Below are 23496 nucleotides of genomic sequence, written 5' to 3'. Positions count from 1 at the left end.
GAGTAACACATGAACATGAAATCTACCTGTAAAGAGCCTTCACCATCTTGCAAAAAGTTTTGACAGTAAAAAAATCCTTGGCACATTCATAATAGAAGACAACTAGGACTTTCTAATGTAGTTGTGGTTTCCAGTTGCTGGAAAATTGCACTTGGAGCAACCTCATCAATCCTCCCATTCCACTAGAGAAACAGAAGTCAGACTAGAGGAGGGATGCATCATCCAGGGAGTGAGGGGCCCCTCCACCAGAAAGACCAGTGACAAACACACTATGTCTGTCTTCCAAGAAACCATCTGTCAAGAGTTGCTAACATAAAGGAACATTAATACCACAAAAGAGAGGCACCCTACTCATATTTAAAAAACTAGCATGTGAGGAAGCAGGATAAACAAAGCAAACAGAAAATTTAACATGAGAGGAATGAGAGGTAACCACACTCATTTAAAAAAAGGCTCCTTTTAAAGAGCACCAATTAGACATCTTAAAAATTAAAAAGAATTATCATAAAAATAGATGGACTGTATATTAGAATGGACATAACTGAGGAGAAACAAGCAGGCAGAGGCAAGTGAATCTGCCAGAATGCAAGAAGAATAGAGGGCAGGGAGATGAGAAGTGTAGGAAAAAGTCAGATGATATGGAGTATAAATCCCGAAGTTCCAACATCTATCTATGTTAGAAGGAAAAGCATAGAAAGGAGTGTCTTAAGAAAATATCAGAAAAATTCCTGACACACATTTTTAGATATATCATGGTGAAATTTCATGCAAATTTCAGCAAAAACCCTTAAAGTTTTCAGGTAGAAAAAAATATGTACACACACACCACACACACACACACACAGATTACCTACAAAGAAAAAAGAACCAAACTGGGGTCAGACTATCACCGACATTATGTATTAAGAAACAATGGAGCAACAACTTCAAAGTTCTAAAGAAAGATTATCTTGAACTTAAAATCTTATACCTAGTTAAATTAGCATTTAAGGTTTAACACAAGAACAGAAACTGAGGTGTACAACTTCCTTTCCACTAAAACTGAACTCCAAAGTGGGGGAGATGATCAATAAAACAAAAAAGCAGGAAGGGGAGGATAAAGGAAGAAACAAAAAGGTGGAGTAAATATGGCAAGAATCACCAAACATGTCAATAACAACAATAAATGTGAGCAGCTTAAATCTCCCTATTAAAAATAACCTATTTAAAATTAAAAAAAAACTACATGCTACCTACAAGCATGAGCTAAAACAAAATGACAGGTCAAAAAAGAACCTAAAAAAGTTACAGAATACAAGTTCTTGCAAAAAAAAAAAAAAAGAAGGCAGTATCAGACAAAATACCATTCAAATGCCAGGGATGGAGCACAGAAAGGCAGTTTTACTGATACAAGGTACAATCTACCAAGAGAAGATCATGACCACAAACTTTTATGTGCTCCAAAAAAACTTCAAAATAATGAAACTCAATTACTTTTGATGTTAAATACAACAAGATAAACATTATTTCAATTTCTTATAAAAAGTTTACAATGTTTCTAAGTCATTGAGAACATGGCTAATATACAACCTAATACACTGGGGACTGCTGACATAGAAAATAAGCTGCTATATTAAATGCCTGTGAGAAGTATGTTTGACTATATATTATTTTTACTAAAGATTTGAGGATTAAAAAAGAACTTTCTTGGGTCAGAGTAATGACTGTTTCATCAGCACAAACAGGCAGTGAGCTCTTTCCTGCCCACTGGAAGTTTAAAGCTACATAAAGGATGTCACACAGAATACAAGGGGAGGTAGTCATGTGAGTGCAGAGAAGTTAAAAGAAGAGAGAGAAATATGGACAGGTATACAAGGCTTCCTCTCCTTAGAAAGATGGGTGTTTCTTATTTTTATTTCAGCAGTTTGTTTTAAGTCGCTCAGCTGTGTCTGACTCTTTGTGACTCCATGGGCTGTATGCAGTTCGATGGAATTCTCCAGGCCAGAATACTCGACTGGGTAGCCTTTCCCTTCTCCAGGGGATCTTCCCAACCCAGGGATCAAACCCAGGTCTCCCACATTGTAGACAGATTCTTCACTAGCTGAGCCACAAGGGAAGCCCAAGAATACTGGAGTGGGTAGCCTAGCCCTTCTCCAGGGGACCTTCCCAACTCAGGAATGCAGGAGACCCTGCACTGCAGGCGAATTCTTTACCAACTGAGCTATCAGGGAATCCCTGACAGCAAAGTCTAAATCAACCTAAAACCAACCAAGACATTTTGAACATAAACATTCAAGAACACTTATGGGCTGTTTACTTCTTTCACTTACCAGTTCCCTCCATTTAGTCAAGTTTTACAATAGATTCCCTTTAAAAATTATTGTAGATTTTCTGTCTCCTAGGATCAAAATCAGAATGTGCTTAATTTCCTTTCCTTACTGTACTAGGGGGGAAAAAATGCCAGAGTGGACAAGGATCAAATTACACAAGCAAATCACCAAACTGCAAATTTTCATCCACTGGCACTCCAGAAGGCAACCAAACCACATCTGAGAAGAGCAACGTCTCAGTGAACCTCACTGTCACCTTCTGCTCACCACACTCTCCCTCCACAGCCACAATACTTTCTAACTGCTTCCCTTCATCAATAAAAATGAAGAGAAAGAATGGCATTACCACAGGGACAATACAGAAAAGCTAATTATTTTGGCCCAATGATAAAATTTAGGACAAAATATGAGCTTATCAATCAACACCAGCCTTCTACTATGTCACAAAACACAGTGATTATGAAACTTTACATAACACTTTACATAGCTTTACAAAAGTAGCAATCAAGTCTGGAACACTTACCACATAAGAAACAATCTTTCAATACTTTATTGACCAATTGCTACTTTTATAAAAATCAAGCTTAAGATAAAAGATACCTAAAGATAACAAAGTTCTTTCCTAGATTATGTCCTGAAATGTAACAAATCTACAACCCCACTTACTAAATCATAATACAGAGAACTCTTCAAGAAGAATATACTTGTAAGAAGGGCTTCCCTGGGGCTCAGATGGTAAAGAATCTGCCTGCAAGAGACCTGGGTTCAATCCCTGAGTTGGGAAAAATCCCTGGGAGAAGCAAATGACTACCCATTCCAGCATTCCTGCCTGGAGAATTCCATGAGGAACCAGGTGGGCTATAGTCCACGGGGTGGCAAAGAATCAGGCATGACTGAGTGACGTTCACTTTCACTTGTAAGGGTGCTACCTCTGCAGGATTATGGTTTGAGTTCATACAAAATCAAGCAATTTATAAAAAGAATGCCTAAATGAGGCTTAAGACTGTTAACAGAAATTTCCCCAAAATAGAATACAAACAAAAATCTGGAAATTTTGAAAAAATATTCAATTTGTGTGAATTTTTAAAAAAAATGTCAAATAATGAAGCTTCACTGGTTCATTTACTCACACCTTCTAAGTGCCAGTTCTGAAAAATGATAAAGACAGAGCAAGTCCCAGTCTTCACAGATTCATGAGTTTAGTAGCAACAACATAAATAAATGACTCTAGTACTCCAGCGCTAAGGAAGAAAAAAGTTCAGAGTGTGATGTAATCAATCACACAACAGTATGCTTAGGTATAAAAGGGTTTCAGAAAAGGTGAAATGACCTACATACTGTGACTTGAGGGATAAGAAGGTAGGCATAATGGACAGTGTTACAGAACATCCAAAGGCAAGAAACAAGAGGAAGTGCAAGAAATGAAGATAAGAGATGAGTGAGAACAAGACCATATAGTCTTAAATCACGATGAATTCGAACTTACCTGTGAGCAATGCAAAGAATACCACTTAACAGTTTTAAGCATGGAACTGTTAGCATTTACTCTATTAGTGACAAAATGGATTGGAGGAAGACAATAAAGAGTATCAGTTATTCAGTCAAGATATAATAGCAGTGGGAATGGAAGAGTAGTCAGATACTTAAGAACTAGAATGTTCTGGATATTTTTCTAGGTTGGATGTGGAGAACATGAAAAGAATAGAAAGTTAGGGAAGACAGATATACAAGCTTCTGGCTTGGAAAACTAGTTAGATGAACCACATTAATAAGGAATATTCTCAAGAGAATCTGATGTTAAACATTTAAAAGGTAACAAGGTGAAGATTTCCTTTAAATTTGGGTCTTTTGAGAGGTCTGGGCTATAAACAAGAAATTAGGGGGTCATCATTATGTAAGTGCTAAGTGAAGCTTCTGGAGGGCAAATAAGCATCCAGGGAAGGTATGGAACATTAAGAAAGCCTGGGATAGAACCACGAAAGTAACCAACTAAAATCAGAGAAGATAATGTCTCGGAAACCAAAAGAAAAATCACAAAATTAAGAGAAAATAATGTGAAATACTCTGAAGGATCAAGTAAGATGAAGAGTGAAAGGTGTTCACTGGTCTTATGTCACTGGTGATCCTGATTAAAAAAAAAAAAAAGATTAGAAACAGATCATTGGAGCTGGCGTAGGAATTATTTAATTTCAACCATGACTGATAACAGCAGGTTGTCAGTTTTTGACCTCTTTATTAAAATGTTTACACACACCTCTCCCTTTCTATTTTAAAGGATTGACTTAGATTAGTGGTTTCTAAACATTTCATGTTGGTTCCTAAACATTTCACTCTTGTGCAACATTAAAAAAACCTTGAACTGGAATAACTGCTTTTTTAAGTAATCAAATGAACAACAATTGGATAAAACACTACTATAAAGTCAGTAGTAAATAAATGCACATTTTAAAAATTCACAAGTTGTTTGAAAAAAGAAATATGTAAGACATTTGTGCAGTCAGATACCATAGCTGGTGTATATCTGAATATGATGCTGCCCTGTGATAACTCAGGCCCAGAGATTGAGAAGTCCTGTGGATTAGATGATTCACAAAGAACCTTATGAACTCTGAAAAATCTGTTAATTCTCAAGTTTTCAAAATGAATCACTGACACAAAATGGCACGTCATGGTAGATTTTATAATGTCCCAAAGTGGAAAATGATTTAATACTTTACCTCTGTCTCACACTATCAACTATGATTAGATGCCTTCCTTTGGTGAAATACTGAAATCCTATTAATTAAACAAAATATGAATTTTTTGCTCTACAAGTATTTGCTATCCCAGAAAAAGCCAATTTGGTATAGTCTGTTTGTATATGAGTATCACAAACCCAATAGACAGGAGCCCAGTAATTAGTTCAGTTTTACATTAAGGCAAACATAAGCCAACAAACAATAACCACTGATTTTCCATTCTGCTCACTGATACTGAGCCCTAAACTGACAATATTTGTTCATTCCTGCATTCCCTTAAAAATTACAACTATTGATTAGATAGAAAAGAATTGAGCATCAGGATTCTGCCAGTTTTCCCATCAGTTCAAACAACTGTTTTTTTATTTACAAAGCCCACTGAGGTTGACAATTTAAAGGTGCTATTCAAATATAAAACAATTTCTCCAACCACAGATAATAATAAATTACCATTTGTGGTCAAATAGTCTAATAATAACTCTAAGGACCAGGCTATAAAAAATGAACAAAGTCTTTCAGCATACATTGATCACCATCAGTTACAATACAAATTTCCATCAAAAAAATGGCAAAGACATTTTTACTGTTGCTTTACTAAAGTATCATCTAGTAACTCAAAGTAAGATTATAGGTACAACTTCATAAATTCCACAAGAACAGTATGTGCAAGTGTTTTGCTCAGTTTTATTTTGGGTCAGAAGTAATCATTCTAAAGCAGTTCAAGTTATACAAAGAAGTCAATATTGAAGTTTAATTTTTAGCAGCAATGACATGAACTAAAAAATTGTTCTGGTAAAACTACAAAACGCCATGAAATTTAAAAATTATCACAGTGATGACCTAGACAATGCTGAAAAACTGAAAATGGGACTTAAGGAAATCTAAAATCTGACAGTATGCTAAATCCTATCAAATGCCATAAAGGTGAGGTGGAGTAGGTCATTTTTGAAACTGCAATATCAAACCCTAGCTTTTTTTTTTTTTAATAGAAACCATTTTTGGTGATTTGGAGGAGGGCATGGCAACCCGCTCCAGTATTCTTGGCTGGAGAATCCCCATGGACAGGGGAGCCTGGCAGACTACAGTCCATGGGGTTGCAGACAGTCAGACACGACTGACACAACTTAGCACAGCACAGCACACAGAACTGAGAACTTTTATGTGTTTTTATTCATCCACTGTTCTCCCGTGTTTAAAAACAAAATAGCAAATGGCCAGAGGATTTCAGAAACATGAAAACAAGACAAATGATGACTAATTCATGGTGCCATGATCACCACTCCCAGGACTGAAACAAAAGAGATCCAATATTTTAATTCTCTTCTCTTACAGGGATGACACCAACATCAGAGAGATAAAACAACTTTTAACTGCTGGAGACCCCAATATAAAACACACATTTCCTGGTTCTCACAGTCCGTAGGTTTTTTTCCAGCAGAGTCGTACTGCATCTTTGCTATACTTTTTTTTAAAAAGTAGTATGTTACTTTCCCCTTAGAAAGACTATTTGGTTCCCTAAGGGCCTAGCACAATGCCTAATATATAGAATACACTAAACTAAGGTAGTTTGCTTCCACATCAGAACTTCCTTTAAAATTGACTACTTATCAGGAGCTTCCCTGATAGCTCAGCTGGTAAAGAATTCGAATGCAATGCAGGAGACCCCGGTTTGATTCCTGGGTTAGGAAGATCCTCTGGAGAAGATAGTATAATATGGAAATAACTTGAAAATATATATAACTGGGAGTTTTCTGACCAAAGTTTCCTCTGAACTGATTCACTCTGTAACTGCCATTATACAATCTCAGACTCAGAAAAATCCTCCCCAACCCCCTCAGCTCACTCCTGTATTGTTAAATGCAGCCAGGCCAATTCCACTCTGTCCCACCTCCCCCAACAGCTGTCAGATACCAGAAGGATTTAATAGTTCCAACAAAACCATACAAAGCAGTTTATCAGGGACTCGGAAGCTTGGCTTAACGTCAGAGAATCCGTTATCACGCAGTCAGGCTTGGTCATGTTAAGTTGCCAGGTAAAATAAAAAAAAAAAAAAAAATTAAGATGCTTCTATCCCAAGTTTAAGAACTCATTCCCACAGATGAAATAAATGCCTCTGAACAGCATTTCACTCTTGTCCACCAAGTCACTATATTTACTCCCCAACCCAGGGAGTCATTGGTTACTAAAAGATTATTACTGATTAAGCCCTAGGCCTTAGAAATGATCAGGGCAATTCTATCACAATGTAGCGATCGTTAAGGGAATTTAGCTTCCTTCACTAGTTAAAGACAATCATCACATTAGCAAATGACCCCTTACCCACAACGATAGAGATAAACGCTGTGTCACTGAGAAGAAAAGCAAATATTTTTCTGAAACCAAAAGGAAACTGTCAACGAATGTTGCTAACCTGTGCCCTCGGGCTACTCCATTCCCTATAACGGCATTCCCTAAACCCATGCGCGGCCGCTTGGCAGCTTCCATCTGATGGGAAGCCCCCTGAGGGGCACAAGCCCGTCAAGGAAAGGCTGCACCCGCCGGGTTCTACCTCCATGCCCGGGGCTGCTTCTCACCATTTCCAGGTGAGTACCGGGGCCATCAGGGTGTCCGCTGCCCGGGGCCGGACTGGCCCTGCCCTCCGGGGTCTTCCGTTCACTGTTACGCTTCAGGCCGCCGGAGTCGCCTCGGGCCCCGGTATCCCGGCGCCGCCGCTGCCGGCTCCACAGGTACAGGGCACCCGCTCCTAGCAGCAGGGGCGCCCCGACCGCTAGCGCCAGCTGCCATCTCGGCAGGCCCCCGGTGCCCGGGCCCGAAGTCGCACTGCTGCCGCCCACCCCACTCCCGGAACCGGGTCCAGACGCTGCTACCACTGCCGCCTCCACAGGCTTAGAGGCGGCCATAACGAGTGTCCTCCGCCACCGCCTCCTTGCTGGTCGCGGGAGCCACAGTCACCAGGTAGCGTCCCAAGGAAAACGGGAGGGAGGGAGGGAAGGAAAGCAGTGAGCGAACAAGCACGCTAGGGAGCAAGAGCGGACGACAGAAAAGGGCCAGAGGTCACCGGAAGCCCAAGGCATGCCGGGCCAGACCTAGCTGTCCTTTTTCCCTTCTCAAAAAGGGAGGGGGGCAGGGAGAAAAGAGGAGCGGAAAATCACTTCCGGGTCAAGGTAAACTGGGCGTGATGTCAACGTCCCAGGCAGTCCTTTTTTTTTTTTTTCCTTTCGTACCGCTGCTGATCGTAAGACTAACTTCTGGGGTCCGGGGCCTCCGGTGATAGCCGATGCCGCTCCCTACGCCTTCAGTAAAGAAGGGCCGAGGGCTCTCTGAGCTAGCGAAGCGGAGGAAGGGCGCATAAACAGCGGGCTAAAGTGCTCGGGTGAGCAGAGGAAGCTTCAGGCTCTTAAGCTGCGCTGAGAATGGGCGGGAGTAACACAGGAGTTTTGAAGATTATTGGCTGGCAGGAGTGGTGGGCGGGGCATAGGCCGAGCTGCCTAGTTCATTGGTGGAATTTGGACCCTTCATTTTCCCGTTACCACCACGCTGGTGCTGCTTAGAGCCCGGCGGCCGTTAGCTCGGCTGTCCATGCGCGTGTCCCGGAAACCATCGGGTGGGAAGGACTTTTAAAAATGTGGGAGGAAAGAGCCAAAAGCTGAAGATAGCCCGATATCACCGGTCTTCTTAGCTCTACCATGGCCAGATTTCAGTTTCGAAGAATTTGAGGTTACCGAGGGCAACGGCGGGTGGCAGAAATCAGACTCGGTGGAAATCTAGGTTGGCTCCAGTTGAAACAGCTTGAGCGGGGTCCCTGCGACTCACCTTCTGCACCAATTACGAGAGCGATGACGTCGAAGTGAGTGGGTAGAAATGAGAAGACCCAGAGTTCCCATCTTTCTTGTACGTATTTGTGTCATACCGGATTTCACTTGACACCCCAGCCCACACCTCGCTCTTTGGAGCCTCCGCGCCCTCCCCAGTGCTCTGATCCACCCACTGTCATGCCATGTTCCCAAGTAGAAATTTCAGCTTTGTGTGTCTAATAGCTTTGTCAAGTCCTGTCACCGTGTCCTGCACCAAATTTCTTAAAATACAAAAATTTTCCTTGCAAGAAGTTTAGAATTCAAAGTATTTGAGAGAATAAAAGACAAGTATTAATAGAAAATCAGAGTCCAGACCTATGGCTCTCCATTTCAGGTATGCTGATCTGCAGACCCTCATAATAAAAATTTACAAATGAAGATTTTGCTTTTGGGTACAACCGAGGATTTTCGACACAGCGAAAATATGCATGTGCAGACTATAGCGGCTGCATCAAGATTGAAAGGAAATAATTTATTAAATGGTACCAAAATAGACTGAATGGCCTAATTTGAAAGTCAGGATAATTGCTTTTCTCTTGCTTCATATGGGTTCCTATTGGTACACTGCTTTCAGGCCGTAGAGTTCCTTAGCAACAGGCTAAAAAGATGAGCTAAAAATAACAGCAGTAGAACTGATCAAATAGTGATTGTTGCAGGCAGTGACTTCTCTCACTTCCTGATTCCCAACCCCCAAGGCAAGTCCTTGGTCCCTTAATGTAATGTTTCCCTAGCCTTTTCAGAACAAAGTTAGACTCTCTCTTTCTTGAAATTTCAATTTTTCTGCAGCCTCAGGGGTTTGTAGAATGCTAATAATTACAAATTATTGGTAGGAACTAAAACATTTAAAGTTTTTAAAGGAAACATTTATCGAAATAGGCAGTGATTTGTTATAGTTGCAATCAAAAGTTACAAAAGTTACTGTGAAGTCTCCTTTCTACCTGGTTTCACAGCCACCGGGTTCCCTCCAAAGACAGTGTTAACATTGAAACATTTTTTTTAAGTAGCTATTATTTATCTAAAGAGTTGGTTTTATTTTTAAGATTGGCATCAGTAAATGAATTTGTCCTTGTTACTTTTTTACCTTGTTAAACATGTAATTTCCACTCCCTAGCCTATTCATCTCTTTCCTCCCATTTTCTCCATTTCCTAATTGAATATAATGTGAAACTGAGTAGAAGTGTCACTACCTTTGTGACCTCACTGAACTGATGCATGCGTTTCTAAGCTGTGAAATACTGAAAACAGGTTATATGTTAAAGATTTAATTAGATGGTATTTAAGGTCTTTTTAGTGTAATGTTTGTTGCAAGATAGTAGACATTCAATGCTTAGTTCTCTGTTTCTCTAAATTTTAAAGGAGAGAAGTAAAAGAATTATGTTACTTTTTTAAAAAATTGAAGTTTTATGTATGTGAACAGATATTTTCTTGCTAGATTAAAGGAACTCTCTGTTGTCTTACTGGTTACTCATACTTGAAACCTTAGACATTTGTCTGCTGATTGTTGGTAATATCTTTCTGATATTTTTCTTCCTCTGTGCTCTTTGCCACTTCCAGCTCAAATAGGTGAAAACACTTAAAAGGATGTCTGACACATAGTATATGCTCAATAAATAGTTTCTTCCCTTCTTCTTCTATTTTTTCCCATTACCTTCATCTTTCCTGTATGCTGTATTAGCTTCCCTGTTTGTAGTACCTCTCCCAGGTGCCACTTTGCAGTTTGATACTAGATTATTCTTCCCGAAGTGTAACTCCAGTTTCATTCTCTAGCTCTTAGACTTTCCGGATTGCTCCACTTCCTATAAATGTCTCTACCCACCTCCACCTCCTTTCTCACACTCCTGTCTGTTTCCTTGGTCCACATTCTTAGCACAAGTGTTTGAAATGATTTATTTAGGACATAAGCTCCATACCAGTAGAAACTTTGTTCATCTTTTACTTCCAGAGACCAAAAAATAGTCAGTGTTAATGACTGATTTTATGTGTCAACCTGGCCACAAGGTGCCCAGGTTTATGGTCAAACATTATTCTGGGTGCTTCTGAGAGGGTTGGGTTTTTGGCTGTTGTTGATGGTGATGAAATTAACATTTGAATCAATTTTACTAAATGAGGCAGATTGCCTTCCCTAATGAGTTGAAGACCTGAATAGAAAAAAAGATTGACCTTTCCTTGCGCAAGAGGGAACTTCAGTGTTCCCTTCAGCTGGGACTTTGATCTTTTCTGCTTTTGGGCTTGAACCGAAGCATTGGCTCTTTTGGGGTCTTGAACTTGCCAGCTTTCACACTGGAATTTATACCGTCAGTTCTCTTGGGTTTCTGGTTGTTGACTGCAGATCTTGGGACTTCTCAGCCTCTATAATTGCATGAATCTGTTCCTTTTTATAAATTTCTGGTTCTGTTTCTCTGGAGAGCCCCAAGAAGTACCTATATATTTTGGTTCTAGGGTAGAGTACTGCTGTAACAAATACCAAAAATGTGAAAGTGACTTTGGAATTGTGTGATGGGTAAAGGCTGAAAGAGTTTTGAGGCATGTGCTAGAAAAGGTTGAGATTACTATGAAGAAACTATTGATAGATATGAGGACATTAACAGTGTTTTTGGTGAGGGCTCAGAAAGAAAAGAGGCAAACAGGAGACAAAACTTCCATCTTACAGAAATACATGAATAGTCTTGGAATGTTGGTAGAAATATGAATGATAAAGGCCATTCCAGTGAGTTCTCAAGTAGAAATGAGAGAAAGGTTATTGGAAATTAGAGCAGAGATCCTTGTAAAGCATCCAAAAAAACTTGGCTCAGTTGTGTCCCAGTGTTTTGTAAAAGTTAGAAGTGTGAGTGATGATTGGATATTTAGCAGAGGAGATTTCTAAGCAAAGTATTGAAGGTGTGCCGTGGGTAGTTCTTACTATTTATAGTAAAATGTAAGAGAAGCAAGATGAATTGAAAAAGAAACTTTAAATAAAAAGGAACTAGGAGATTTGGAAAATTCTGAGCCTTCTGCAAAAAGAGAGAGAGAACCTTATTCTGAAGCAAACACTAGGATGTGGCCGAAAGATCATTTGATGGATCATTAGTACAACTTATGGACTTAATTGTCAATATCAACAGAAGCCAGGAATAGAAACAGGATTTCATCAACAGAAACACTGCCAGCTGGAACTAAAGAGGACCCCACCCCCCAAATTAGGATGGAACGAAGGCTGTTGTAGTTTGGGGCTTTTACAGGATAGGACCACACAGTTATTCAGCTGTGAACCTGCTTTATGTTCAGGAAAAAGGAAGAATGCTAAGAGCTGTTCAGATAGCAGGGCTCCCACTCCTACCACAGATCCCGGGGGCAGGGCCACCAGGATGCATCTGCCCAGTGCCTTAGAGACAGGACCACGCCTGCAGAGAGCTGCATGAGAAGGGCCACCTTTTACTCCAGGCTGTGGAGGTGACACTGCCACCCCTGTGGGCCTGGAGGGCAGAGTGTCAAACCAAAGAGGGTTATTACTGAGCTTTAAGACATAATGCACTTTGCTTTGCTAAATTTGGACTTGCTAGGGACCCATCAGCCCTTCTTTCCTAGTTTTTCCCATTTGGAATGGGCATATCTGTAATATGCCTGTCATTGTGCACTTCCGCCTTGATCAGTGTGGGGGTTTAGAGGTGCTGCCCCCACCCTGTGCAGTTGCACATCTGAATATGACTTTGCTGTTGGCTCTCCCTCCACGGGTGTGGTTCTGCATCCACAGATTCAACTACCTCTGAAGAGTTGTGCTATGCTGAGTCACTCAGTCACGTCTGACTCTTTGCAACCCTATGGACTGTAGCTGGCCAGTCTCTGTCCAGTGGGATTCTCTAGGCAAGAATACTGGAGTGGATTGCCATGCCCTCCTCCAGGGGATCGTCCCACCCCAGGAATCAAACCCAGGTCTCTTGCATTGCAAGCAGATTCTTTACTATCTGAACCATCAGGGAAGCCCAAGAATACTCGAGTGGGTAGCCTATCCCTTCTCCAGGGGATCTTTCCAACCCAGGAGTTGAACTGGGGTTCCTGCATTGCAGGCGGATTCCTTACAGCTGAGCTGTCAGGGAAGCACCATAGTGTTACACTTATTTATTGAAAAAAAAAAATCCATGTGTAAGTGGACCTTCACAGTTCAGAACTCTTTTGTTCAAGGGCCGTTTATATTTTAGAAGCATGTAACATGTCTGGTTTTACAAGTTCATAACTGGAGAGGAATTTTTGCCTCAGAATGATTCATGTCTCAAGACCCACCCATACCTGACTTACATGATATTTAAGTGAAACTTTGGACCTTAGATTTCTGAGTGGATGCTGGAATGAGTTAACTTTGGGGGCTATTTGGATGGAATTAATGTATTTTGCATGTGAGAAGGATGTGAATTTTGGATGAGAAGGACATTAGTCTGGGAGGGATGGCTTGTTGTTCAGTCACTCAGTTGTGTCTGACTCTTTGCAAACCTATGAACGGCAGCATGCCAGGCTTCCCTGTCCTTCACCATCTCTCAGAATTTGCTCAAACTCATGTCCATCATGTTGGTGATGCCATCCAACCATCTCATCCTCTGTCATCCCCTTCTCCTCCTGCCTTCAATATTTCCCAGCATCAGGGTCTTTTCTAATGAGTTGGCTCTTCACATCAGGTGGCCCAAGTATTGGAGCTTCAGCTTCAGCATCAGTCCTTCCAATGAATATTCAGGGTTGATTTCTGTTAGGATTGACTGGTTTGATCTCCTTTCAGTCCATGTGACTCTTAACAGTGTTCTCCAACACACCACATTTTGAAAGCATCAATTCTACAGCCGCCTTTATGGTCCAACTCTCACATCCATACATAACTACTGGAAAAACCATAGCTTTGACTCTACAGACCTTTGTCAGAAGAGTAATGTCTCTGCTTTTTAATATGCTGTCTAGGTCGGTCCCAGCTTTTCTTCCAAGGAGCTAGTGTCTTTTAATTTCATGGCTGCAATCACCATCTGCAGTGATTTTGGAGCCCAAAAAAGTAAAGTCTGACATTGTTTCCACTGTTTCCCCATCTATTTCCCATGAAGTGATGGGACCGGGTGCCATGATCTTAGTTTTTTGAATGTTGAGTTTTAAGGCAGCTTTTTCTCTCTTCTCTTTCACCCTCATCAAGAGACTTTTTAGTTCCTCTCTGCTTTCTGCCATTAGGGTGGTGTCATCTGCATATCTGAGGTTATTGGTACTAGACTGCTATAATGAAATGTGCTAGACTTGTTGGGTTAATGAACAGAAATTTATTTCTTACAGTTCTGTAAGCTGGGAAGGCTAAGATCAAGGTTCTGGCTAGTTAGGTTTCTGGTGAGGGCTGTATTCCTGGCTTGCAGGTGTCAACCTTCTTGCTGGGTCCTCAGGTGATTTTCTTTCTTTCAATCTTCTTTGTTTCTTTGTCTTCCTTTTTCCCTCACTCTTGCCCTTGCTCCATCCTTCCCTTCCTTGCTCTTTTCTTTCTCTTTTTTTTTTTTCTCAAGGTGGGGAAAGGTGCAAACTCTTTAGTGTCTCTCCTTATAAGGACACTAATCCCAGTGGACTAGGGCCCCACTCTCATGATCTCATCTAATTTTAAGTACATCCCAAATACCCCACCTCCAAATATTGTCACATTGGGGGTTAGGGCTCAATATATGATTGAGGGAGGATATTCTGTATAGAGCAGGCACTCAATATAAGAGGCACTCAGTAAAGATTTTTTAAGGTAAACTATATTAAAGGGCATCAAAGACAGAGAAAGTAGCATTCAAGATTGAGTAGGTAGAATGTGCCTTTACTTAAGACAATACTGAGTATCTACTCTATGCAGGCTTTCCTTTAAAAACCTGAGATACTTTTTGGAAACTTTGTAAAACATATCACTTTCCTACTTGTTTTTAAGAATTGTATTTGTCCTACTTCATCAACTGGACAATAAGCATCTCAGATCAGGGTATATATCTGATTTACTTTGTGTTTTATATAGTGCCTAATACAGTGTCTGCTCTCATGCCATGTGTCAGAACAAAGGAATATGTTTTCTCTGTTTACTTTGGATTACACAAAAGTTTATGGTTCTTCTTCACAATTACCACATTGCCATAATTTTTTTGTTTTCATGTGTGTTCCCCATACTCAATTTTGAGTTTGTGAAGGATGGGGACCATTAATCTAATCATATTTGTACTCCCACATCTATTACGGGACTGGGCATATAATGATTATTTGTTAACATTTATCTACTGAACGTGATACCTGATATATGGTCAGTGCTGAATAAAGAGTTAATGAAGTATTTGTTGGACCGTTTCCTTGTTCCTGCTCTATCTCCATTGCTGTTGCCAGCGTTGATGGTCTGGTGCCACATTGCTGGTCAAGACACTGGTAGAGCTGGGAAACCAACTCAATTGCTGCAACTGCTGCCATCACCAGAAATTGCTTCCATCACCACGATCATCATAGCTACTAGTTCCCAGTCCCAAGCTTGCTGTATTCACTGCTGCCTCCTCCACCACCTCAGTTCCTTTCCCTGGGACCTCATTAATTTGTCCTTCATATTCTGCTCATATACAGAATACCTTGTTTCTTCTGAGCCCTTGTGCTATTAATTTTTCTCCACTCTTAATGGTTTCTGCTTTATTCAGCTTCCATCAGAGCATCAGTTGAGTGGGTGGTACTACTTTACTTCTCAGGGGGAATGTCACTTTAATGATTCAATCAAGTAGCTGCTTTTTTTGCTGTCAAAGGAAGCCTCTGTATCATCTTCAGGGAACAATCTGAGGAACAATCTGCAACAGCCCTAGATCCTCTCCTTAGCTGAGACTGTTAGCTCATATTTATACTTTGTGCACTCATTTGCCACCTTTCTGCCCACTCACACAGATTCCTAAGATCTTTCCATCCTCATCAACTTACTTCATTGCCACCCACAAGAATTTATGTCATTTGCAAATATAGAAATATTTCTTTGTACTTTATCAAAGGTATTGCATATAGGTTATACTAATTGTGCCTTGTGCAAGGAAGCTGGAAGAAGTGGAGGCTGAGATTCCGCCTGCACGTTGTTCATCCCAGTCTCATGTCAGACTGTGGCTATGAAAAATGGTATTCCTTTTTCTGATTTGCGTGAAGATGCTGGCCCATCACCAAGTGATGGGCCTGCGATGGAGTAGCTACCCATTTTCTAATTCATTCCTATTAGACTAGTAACCCTTGTTATGCAGACCTGCTCTTAGCATTGGTCTGGTACTGAACCTGAGATCCTCTGTGCTACACTCACCTGTCTTCACCTTTTGTTGTTTTTCCTAACCAGTGGGAAATTGCCTCAATTCCAATAATGAGGAGGAGACTCAATTTTGTTAAATTATGAAAAAATGTAAAACCATAAAAATAGTTTATATATCTGTGTTCCAGTTAGCTATTGCTGCTTGACAGACCGTCCCAAGTGGTAGTGGTTTCTGCTGTTCTGTGCTAAGTTTCTTCACCCTTGTCCAACTCTGTGACCCTATGGACCGTAGCCCACCAGGCTCCTCTGTCCATGGGATTCTCCAGGCAAGAATACTGGAGTGGGTTGCCATGCCCTCCTGCAGGAGATCTTCCTGACCTAGGGGTCGAACCTATGTCTCTTATGTCTCCTGCTTTGGCAGGTGGGTTCATCACTAGCGACACCTAGGGAGCCTGGTAGTGGTTTAAAACAAGTATTTTATTATATCTCACAATTTTGTTGCTCAGGAATTTGGGCAGGGCTTGATTGATTCTTCTCTTCTGCTGGTGTCAACAGAATTTCCTCTCCTGGTGGGTGGGCCGGTCTGGAAGGTTCCAGGCGGCTTCGCTCAGTGTCTGACACCTTGGTGAAGATGGCTTGGAGACTGGACTCCTTTGAGACTCTCAAGTGGAGCTCCTCCCTGTGGTCTTTCCAGCGTAGGAGTCAGGTCGTCAGACTTCTGTGACGCCTCATGGTTCCCTGTGAGTGTGTCCGAAGAGTTGCAGGCAAAAGTTGCAAAGCTTTCCAAAACTTCACTTCTACTGCATTTTGTGGGTCAAGCATGTTAGTAAGACCAGCACAGACTCACGGGGAAGTGAATTAGACTGCAACTCTCAATGAAGAAGTAGCAAAAAGTTGCAGTTATTTTTAACATACCATGATCTTCTTACCCAGATTTAACCAAAGTTGTATTTTGCCCTATCTACCTGTGATCCAATTAGAAAACATTTTCATTATAGAACCTTGATAATGATCATCCGAAAGTCTAAATAAACATCATATCTAAGAGTGAAACATCAGTAGTATTCTTTTTGAAGTTAAGAACCAGTCGAGTTTTTTAGGTTTATTACATGTTACTGAAGGTGTTAATAAGACAAATAAATAAATAAATAAATAAAAGAATAGTGGAAAGGAAGAAGTAACTTTTTATTATTCACAGACAATATGTCTCCATATTGAAAATCCAAGAAAATCTATAATCTAGATCTAAAAAAACAGCTCAACAACATTGTGGATAAAAGGATAGCACTGTTCTTAGCCTGATTACTTGTGCTTTCTGAACTATACTGTTTTGTGATTCTCTGATTCTTAAATCTAGCAGATGGCCTTTTACTTCCTTCTTCCTTCAGCGTGGACAACTCACAGTTGGTTGTGTGACCCCACCCCTTCCACTTGGGGGTGGGGGGAAATCTTGTATCTGTTGTAGAGTTGTCCATGATGATTTCATTTAGAGGTTGCTCTATTGGTTTTTCTGTGGGGATTCAAAGATACTGAAAAGCTATGCTATCTTTATTATATTCCAAGAATACCTGTAGTTTAATAGCATTTTGATCTAGTCGCTACCCATTTAGAGAACTTTTTCTTCGTAGCAGTAATTTTTCATTTTACTTTTATGATGAAATAATTATAGAAGCTGCAAATAAATGTATATGGAGGTCTCATGTACCTTTCACCCCCACCGTTCCCAACATCGACAACTTTCATAACTATAGGGCAATATCAAAATCAGGAAATTGACATAGATATAATCTGGAGAACTTATTCAGATTTCACCAGCAATACACACACAGAACTTGGTGAAATTTTAACACATGGATAGCTTTGTGTGACTACCACTGCTTTTTATAGAGAGGCAGATTGATTGATTGATTTTAGGATTGGTTCACATGACTGCGCAAGCTGGTAAGTCCAAAATCTGCAGGGTGGGCTCGCAGGCTAGAGGCCCCGGAGGAGGCAATCCTGTAGTTGAAGTCTAAAGGCAGTCTGCTGGCACAGTCACCTCCTGCTCTGAGTTCAGTCTTCTGTTCTGTCCAGGCCATCAACTATTTGGATGAGACTTACCACAGAATGGAGCTCAATCTACTTTACTCAAAGTCCATTGATTTTATTTTAAATCTCATCCAAAAAACACTCTTCAGAATATTTTTTTGAAGAAGAAACATCTAGAATAATTTTTGACCAAATATCTGGGCACCATGGGTTAGCCAAGTTGATAAATAAAATTAACCATCACGCTATATTATATTTTGGTTTTGTCACCAAATATTTTATTCTGAGAAGTTGCTTGTGTCATTAAATCCTATGATTTTTTTTAATGACTGCATAGAATTCCATCATATGAGTATGTCATAATTTATTAGCCTGATCGTCAATTCTATTCTTAAGATAGTTCCACATTTTTGATGTTTAAAATAATGTTATGGTAAACAAATATCCTTTGTATGAACCTCTGATTATATACTTAGAATACTTAGAAGTGAGATTTTTTAGTCAAGGGATGAGAATATTTTTTAAAGCTTCTTAATAAACCTTGCAATATTTCTTTTCAGAAAAGCTGTGTTCAGACTAATAGTATACGGCATTTGATCCTCAGAAGAGATTGTTCTAGAGCTTCATTAAAGTTTTTCTTTTAAATATTCTGAAGACTTCCCATTGTTGATTGACTCAAATTTTAATCTTTCCAATTTATTTTTCTAAATGTCCTAAGTATTTTGTCACAATTTCTGTTAAATGTTTGGTGACCCACTTCTTTATTTTACATTGCAAAATTTGACCCTATTAAGAAGTGAGACTCACAGGGGACTTCCCTGGAAATCCAGTGGTTAAAACTCCGCACTTCCACTGCAGGGGCATGGGTTCAATCCCCGGCCTGGGAACTAAGATCCCATGTGCTACTCGGTGTGGAAAAAGAAAAAAACAGAAGTCAGGCTCACAGGAGTCTAATTCCCCAGTTCTTCTCTGGAGCACTTTTTATGGGGAGGCTTGTGGACACAAGAGGAGGTGCTAAGGCACTGCCCTTATACGCTGTGAAGTTGCAGTTAATAACTGGGAGGAAATCTTTTCTGAAGTATGGCACATTGGTGAGCTGAACTGATAAAGTTTTTTACAAAGTGGTAAATTTTAACAAATAGTTTGTTTAGTCTTTTATAGAGTAATAGGTGCTCAGAGATCAAAGAGATCTTGAGAAATCATACAATTAATAATACTCCTGGAGACAAAGCCGCAGAGATTCCATCTCTGGCAGATGAGAATTAATGCTGTCTCTCAAGGTCTCTTGTGACACTGGTTTTTTTAAAAACCTATTACAACATCTAAAAACTTGGACTATCACAAAGTCTCATTAGCCAAAGTCCTGCAGAACTTAATGATGCTTAATGCCAAAGTAACTGGATATTTATACAACCAATAATCTAGTAGGCAAAACTCTGAAAACATACCTTCTTTCCCTCATATATATTGTTGCATCAACAGTTGAATACTTTTTTTTTTTCATTTATTTTTATTAGTTGGAGGCTAATTACTTTACAATATTGTAGTGGTTTTTGTCATACATTGACATGAATCAGCCATGGATTTACATGTATTCCCCATCCCGATCCCCCCTCCCACCTCCCTCTCTACCCGATCCCTCTGGGTCTTCCCAGTGCACCAGGCCCGAGCACTTGTCTTATGCGTCCAACCTGGGCTAGTGATCTGTAGTTGAATACTTTTAAAATAGTTTTCATTATGTAAATTACAAAACTTTGTAGAATAAAAAATCATGATGTACCTTCATATACATGCTTTAGGACACTTGGTTAGGTAACAATCAATATCTTTGGTTAGTCACCTCAGAAGGGTTGCACATTTCAAAGTGTAACTGGATACGAATCATGGAAATGGATGATATTAGGATATGTTGCATGAAAAAGAACATTCTGATGATCAGGACATTAATAGAACACAGCACACAGTGTCAAGTAGTCAAGCACTGCTCTCTGGCAAGTGAAAACTGTCTCAAAACCATTGATGTACTAAAAAAAAAAGAAAAAGTAGCAGCTTAACTCTATACATAGCATTTCTTTTCCACAGTGAAACTGGCTTGGCAAACTTGAAAGCAGTGTAATGAATAATTCTTCCTTTTAACTGTCAAGAATAAGAAGAAAAAATGAACTAAAAATAAATTAATAGGTAGGGGCTATGGAGAATGAAATAAGGGAGTGAAAGGAAATAACAAAAGGAAATAAAAGAAGAATGAAATAAAAGCAAAATCATCTTTTCATTACTGCAGTCTTCTGAAGCAGTAAATGTGAAAGAGGGCACCGCAAAGCCACTTCATTTTTACACAGCCCGAGGATCATGGTCACTTGGGCACCCTTTCTGTCTGATCCCTTTATGAGAACACACACACTACTAGTGTCCTACCCTCTATGAGAAGATAATTCCTTTCACAATAAGTACAAGAGAAATAAAAAAATGCACGCTCAAACTGTCTAGAAAACTGCAGCTGTCTCAGCCACTTGGCACGGTGTGAACACTGGGTGGCAAGGCAGCGCGTTAGAGCAGGGTCAAAAGGGCGGCTCCCTCTGGTCCCGTGGCCCTGGCGGCATCTCCTGAGGCAGGCGTCCAAGCCTCTGCCCGGTCACGCTGGCAGCTGGGCTCCCAGGGCGCTGCCTGGCTTCCTCTCGGGCGGTTCTCCCCCAGCTGCTGAGACGACATTGGCTGCGGCTCCTTTGCGGTGCTAGGTTTGTCGTAAGAACTTTAGGACCGGCAGAGTGGAGACCCATCTTTCTCTCACACTTTTAAAGAAACAGACTTAACTGGGGGGAGTGGGGCAGGGAGGAAATGGAGATGGACTAATTTCATGTAATGTAGGCCAAATATTTCTTCTTTTGGTGGTAAATTTATCTGTTACTTCGGGAAAATTTTTTGGCCACGTTGTTTGAAGAGTTGTCTTCCCTTCCTGCCCTGGGCAGTCCCAGAAAATACCCCCAGGTTTGCTGGCTTACTGAAAAACTCACAGGGCTCAGCATGTAGCTGTGCTCATAGCTAAGATTTATAACAGTGAAAAGAGAGAAAGCAAAGTCAGCAAAGTGGACATGCGCCTAGGTCAAGTCTAGAGGAAACGGATCTCAGGCTTCCAGAAGTCCTTTCCTAGTGGATCACACACCGTGTGCTTAATTCCCCCAGCAGTGAGTCGTAACTACATGTGCCAACTGGTGTTCCCCAGGGAAGCTCACTGGTGCCTTAGAACCCAAAGCTTTTACTGGATGCTGGCCATGCAGGCATGCAGCGCCTGCCTGTACCAAAACTCCAGACTTGCGCGAGAAAGGCAGTTACTCAGTATAAATCACGTTGTTTGTATAAGCAGTTTAGGCCACTCTTCTCCATTAAGGAAAGATTGTTTGTTTGTTTTCTCTTTTTAAACTGAGTATAGTTAATTGATAGTATTGTGTTAGTTTCTGGTATATAGCAAATTGATTTAGTTTTGTGTATATATATTTTAAAATTTATTTTTATTGAAGTCTAGTTAATTTACAGTATTATATTAATTACTGCTGTATAGCAAAGTGACTTAGTTATACATACATATATATATATATATATATATATATATCTTTTTCATATTGTTTTCCCTTATGGTTTATTGCAGGATATTGGATATAGTTTCCTGTGCTATACAGTAGGGCCTTGTTCTTTCACTCTGTGTATAGCAGTTTGCATCTCCTGTTCCCAGACTCCCGGTCCCGTCAGCCCCTGCCCCCTGCTCTGGCAACCACAAGCCTCCTCTCTGCGTCTGTGACTCTGCTTCTGTTTGTGAATAAATTCATTCTCATCATATTTGAGATTCTACATATGAGTGTTATGGTATGGTATTTGTCTTTCCCTTTCTGACCTATTCACTTAGCACAATAGTCTCTAGGTCCATCTGTGTAGCTGCAAATGGCATTATTTTGTGCTTTTTCTGACTGAGTAATATTCCATTGTATATATACACCACATCTTTATCCATTCATCTGTCAGCTGACAGGTTGTTTCCATGTCTTGGCTCTTGTAAACAGTTCTGCTCTGACAGAAGGCTACATTTATCATTTTGAATTATAGTTTTGTCTGGATATATGCCCCGATGGAGAAGGAAATGGCAACCCACTCCAGTATTCTTGCCCAGAGAATCCCGTGGACAGAGGAGCCTGGTGGGCTGCTGTCCTTAGGGTCGCACAGATACTGAAGTGACTTAGCATGCATGCATGCATTGTAGAAGGAAGTAGCAACCCACTCCAGTATTCTTGCCTGGAGAATCTCAGGGACAGAGAAGCCTGGTGGGCTGCCGTCTATGGGGTCGCACAGAGTCAGACACGACTGAAGCGACTTAGCAGCAGCAGCAGCAGCATATGCCCAGAAGTGGGATTGCTGGATCACATGGCAACTCTAGCTTTAGTTTTTGGAGGAACCTCCATATTGTTTTCCATAATGGCTGCACCAATTTGTGTTCCCACCAACAGTGTAGGAGGGTTCCAGTTAGGGAAAGTTTTACATCACTTCAGAGGACGGGTGGCCAGCCAAGTTCCCAGATACCAGGTAAGGGCCAACCTTGCAAGGAGTCCTTTCTAAGGATAGGCAGCATCAGACTGCTGTGTCACCATTTTTTCTGCAGCATCCACCTTCTTGGTCAAGGCATTTTTAGAGCAAAATTATTATCAGTAGGACCCATGCAGTAGGATGAAAGCATCCTGCAATACTGACTCTTCATTATGGCCCTCCAGGGATCCTGGATTTAGCCAATTTAAACAAATCCTATTAAAAATAAAGGTCAGCCTTAGAAAGCTAGGTGGCGTTCTCCTTAAGTTTTTATATTAACCTTTTCTTAACCTGGCCTGAGCCATCAATTTAGGCACAACACAATTCTGGTATGTTGAGGTGGTCCATGATAGTGAAGGTACACATATAAGAAATAAATTCCAGAGAGCACCCTTGGAAACGAAAAGTGTGCACTTGTTAAGTCACACCAGTGAAGGCACACATTAGTCAGGCAAAACAGGTTAATGGGGCCTCCAGTGTGGCTTCCCACTGTGAGTCCTTATGCCTCAGGGCTTTCTGTCCAGTCCAGATAATTCAGTTGAGTTCCTAGTTTATTTAGACGGCACCATGCAGCATCGGGATCTTAGTTCCCCAACCAAGGGTTGAACCCATGCCCCCTGCAGTGGAAGCTCGAAGTCCTAACCACTGGACCGCCAGGAAAGTCCCAAGTCCCTAGTTTTGGAAGCATTTCCAGGAGGCAGGCAGTTTCTCTCAGTTTTGCTTGTCTTTGACGTCAGTCCATTGGCTTCATGAGTGGGGACAACATCTACAGGTGT

The 23496-nt window shown here is 40.7% G+C and overlaps 2 protein-coding genes across 6 annotated transcripts in view; one reads left to right on the top strand and one right to left on the bottom strand.

Annotated features, from left to right (window-relative positions):
- The window catches only part of TOMM70 (translocase of outer mitochondrial membrane 70), a 33539-nt gene extending 25592 nt beyond the window's left edge, over positions 1–7947 (bottom strand). The window contains exon 1 of the mRNA XM_020916729.2: positions 7621–7947. Coding sequence (XP_020772388.1) covers positions 7621–7947 — 327 coding nt within the window. The remainder of the gene's footprint in view (positions 1–7620) is intronic.
- Positions 7948–8122: 175 nt separating this feature from the next.
- The window catches only part of LNP1 (leukemia NUP98 fusion partner 1), a 37371-nt gene continuing 21997 nt past the window's right edge, over positions 8123–23496 (top strand). Inside the window, exon 1 of one of the 5 annotated variants that reach the window (XM_020916735.2) lies at positions 8123–8211. The gene's annotated coding sequence lies outside the window, so the exon portion shown is untranslated. Of the gene's footprint in view, positions 8212–8264; positions 8421–8776; positions 8939–20817; positions 20887–21797; positions 22010–23496 lie in introns of those variants that run through there. The other 4 variants (XM_020916736.2, XM_020916731.2, XM_070455008.1 and 1 more) reach the window with 4 other exon arrangements.

The sequence above is a fragment of the Odocoileus virginianus genome, chromosome 25 (assembly GCF_023699985.2).
Source record: "Odocoileus virginianus isolate 20LAN1187 ecotype Illinois chromosome 25, Ovbor_1.2, whole genome shotgun sequence".
In the NCBI taxonomy this organism is placed as follows: domain Eukaryota; kingdom Metazoa; phylum Chordata; class Mammalia; order Artiodactyla; family Cervidae; genus Odocoileus; species Odocoileus virginianus.
This window is presented reverse-complemented; position numbering and strand designations above follow the sequence as displayed.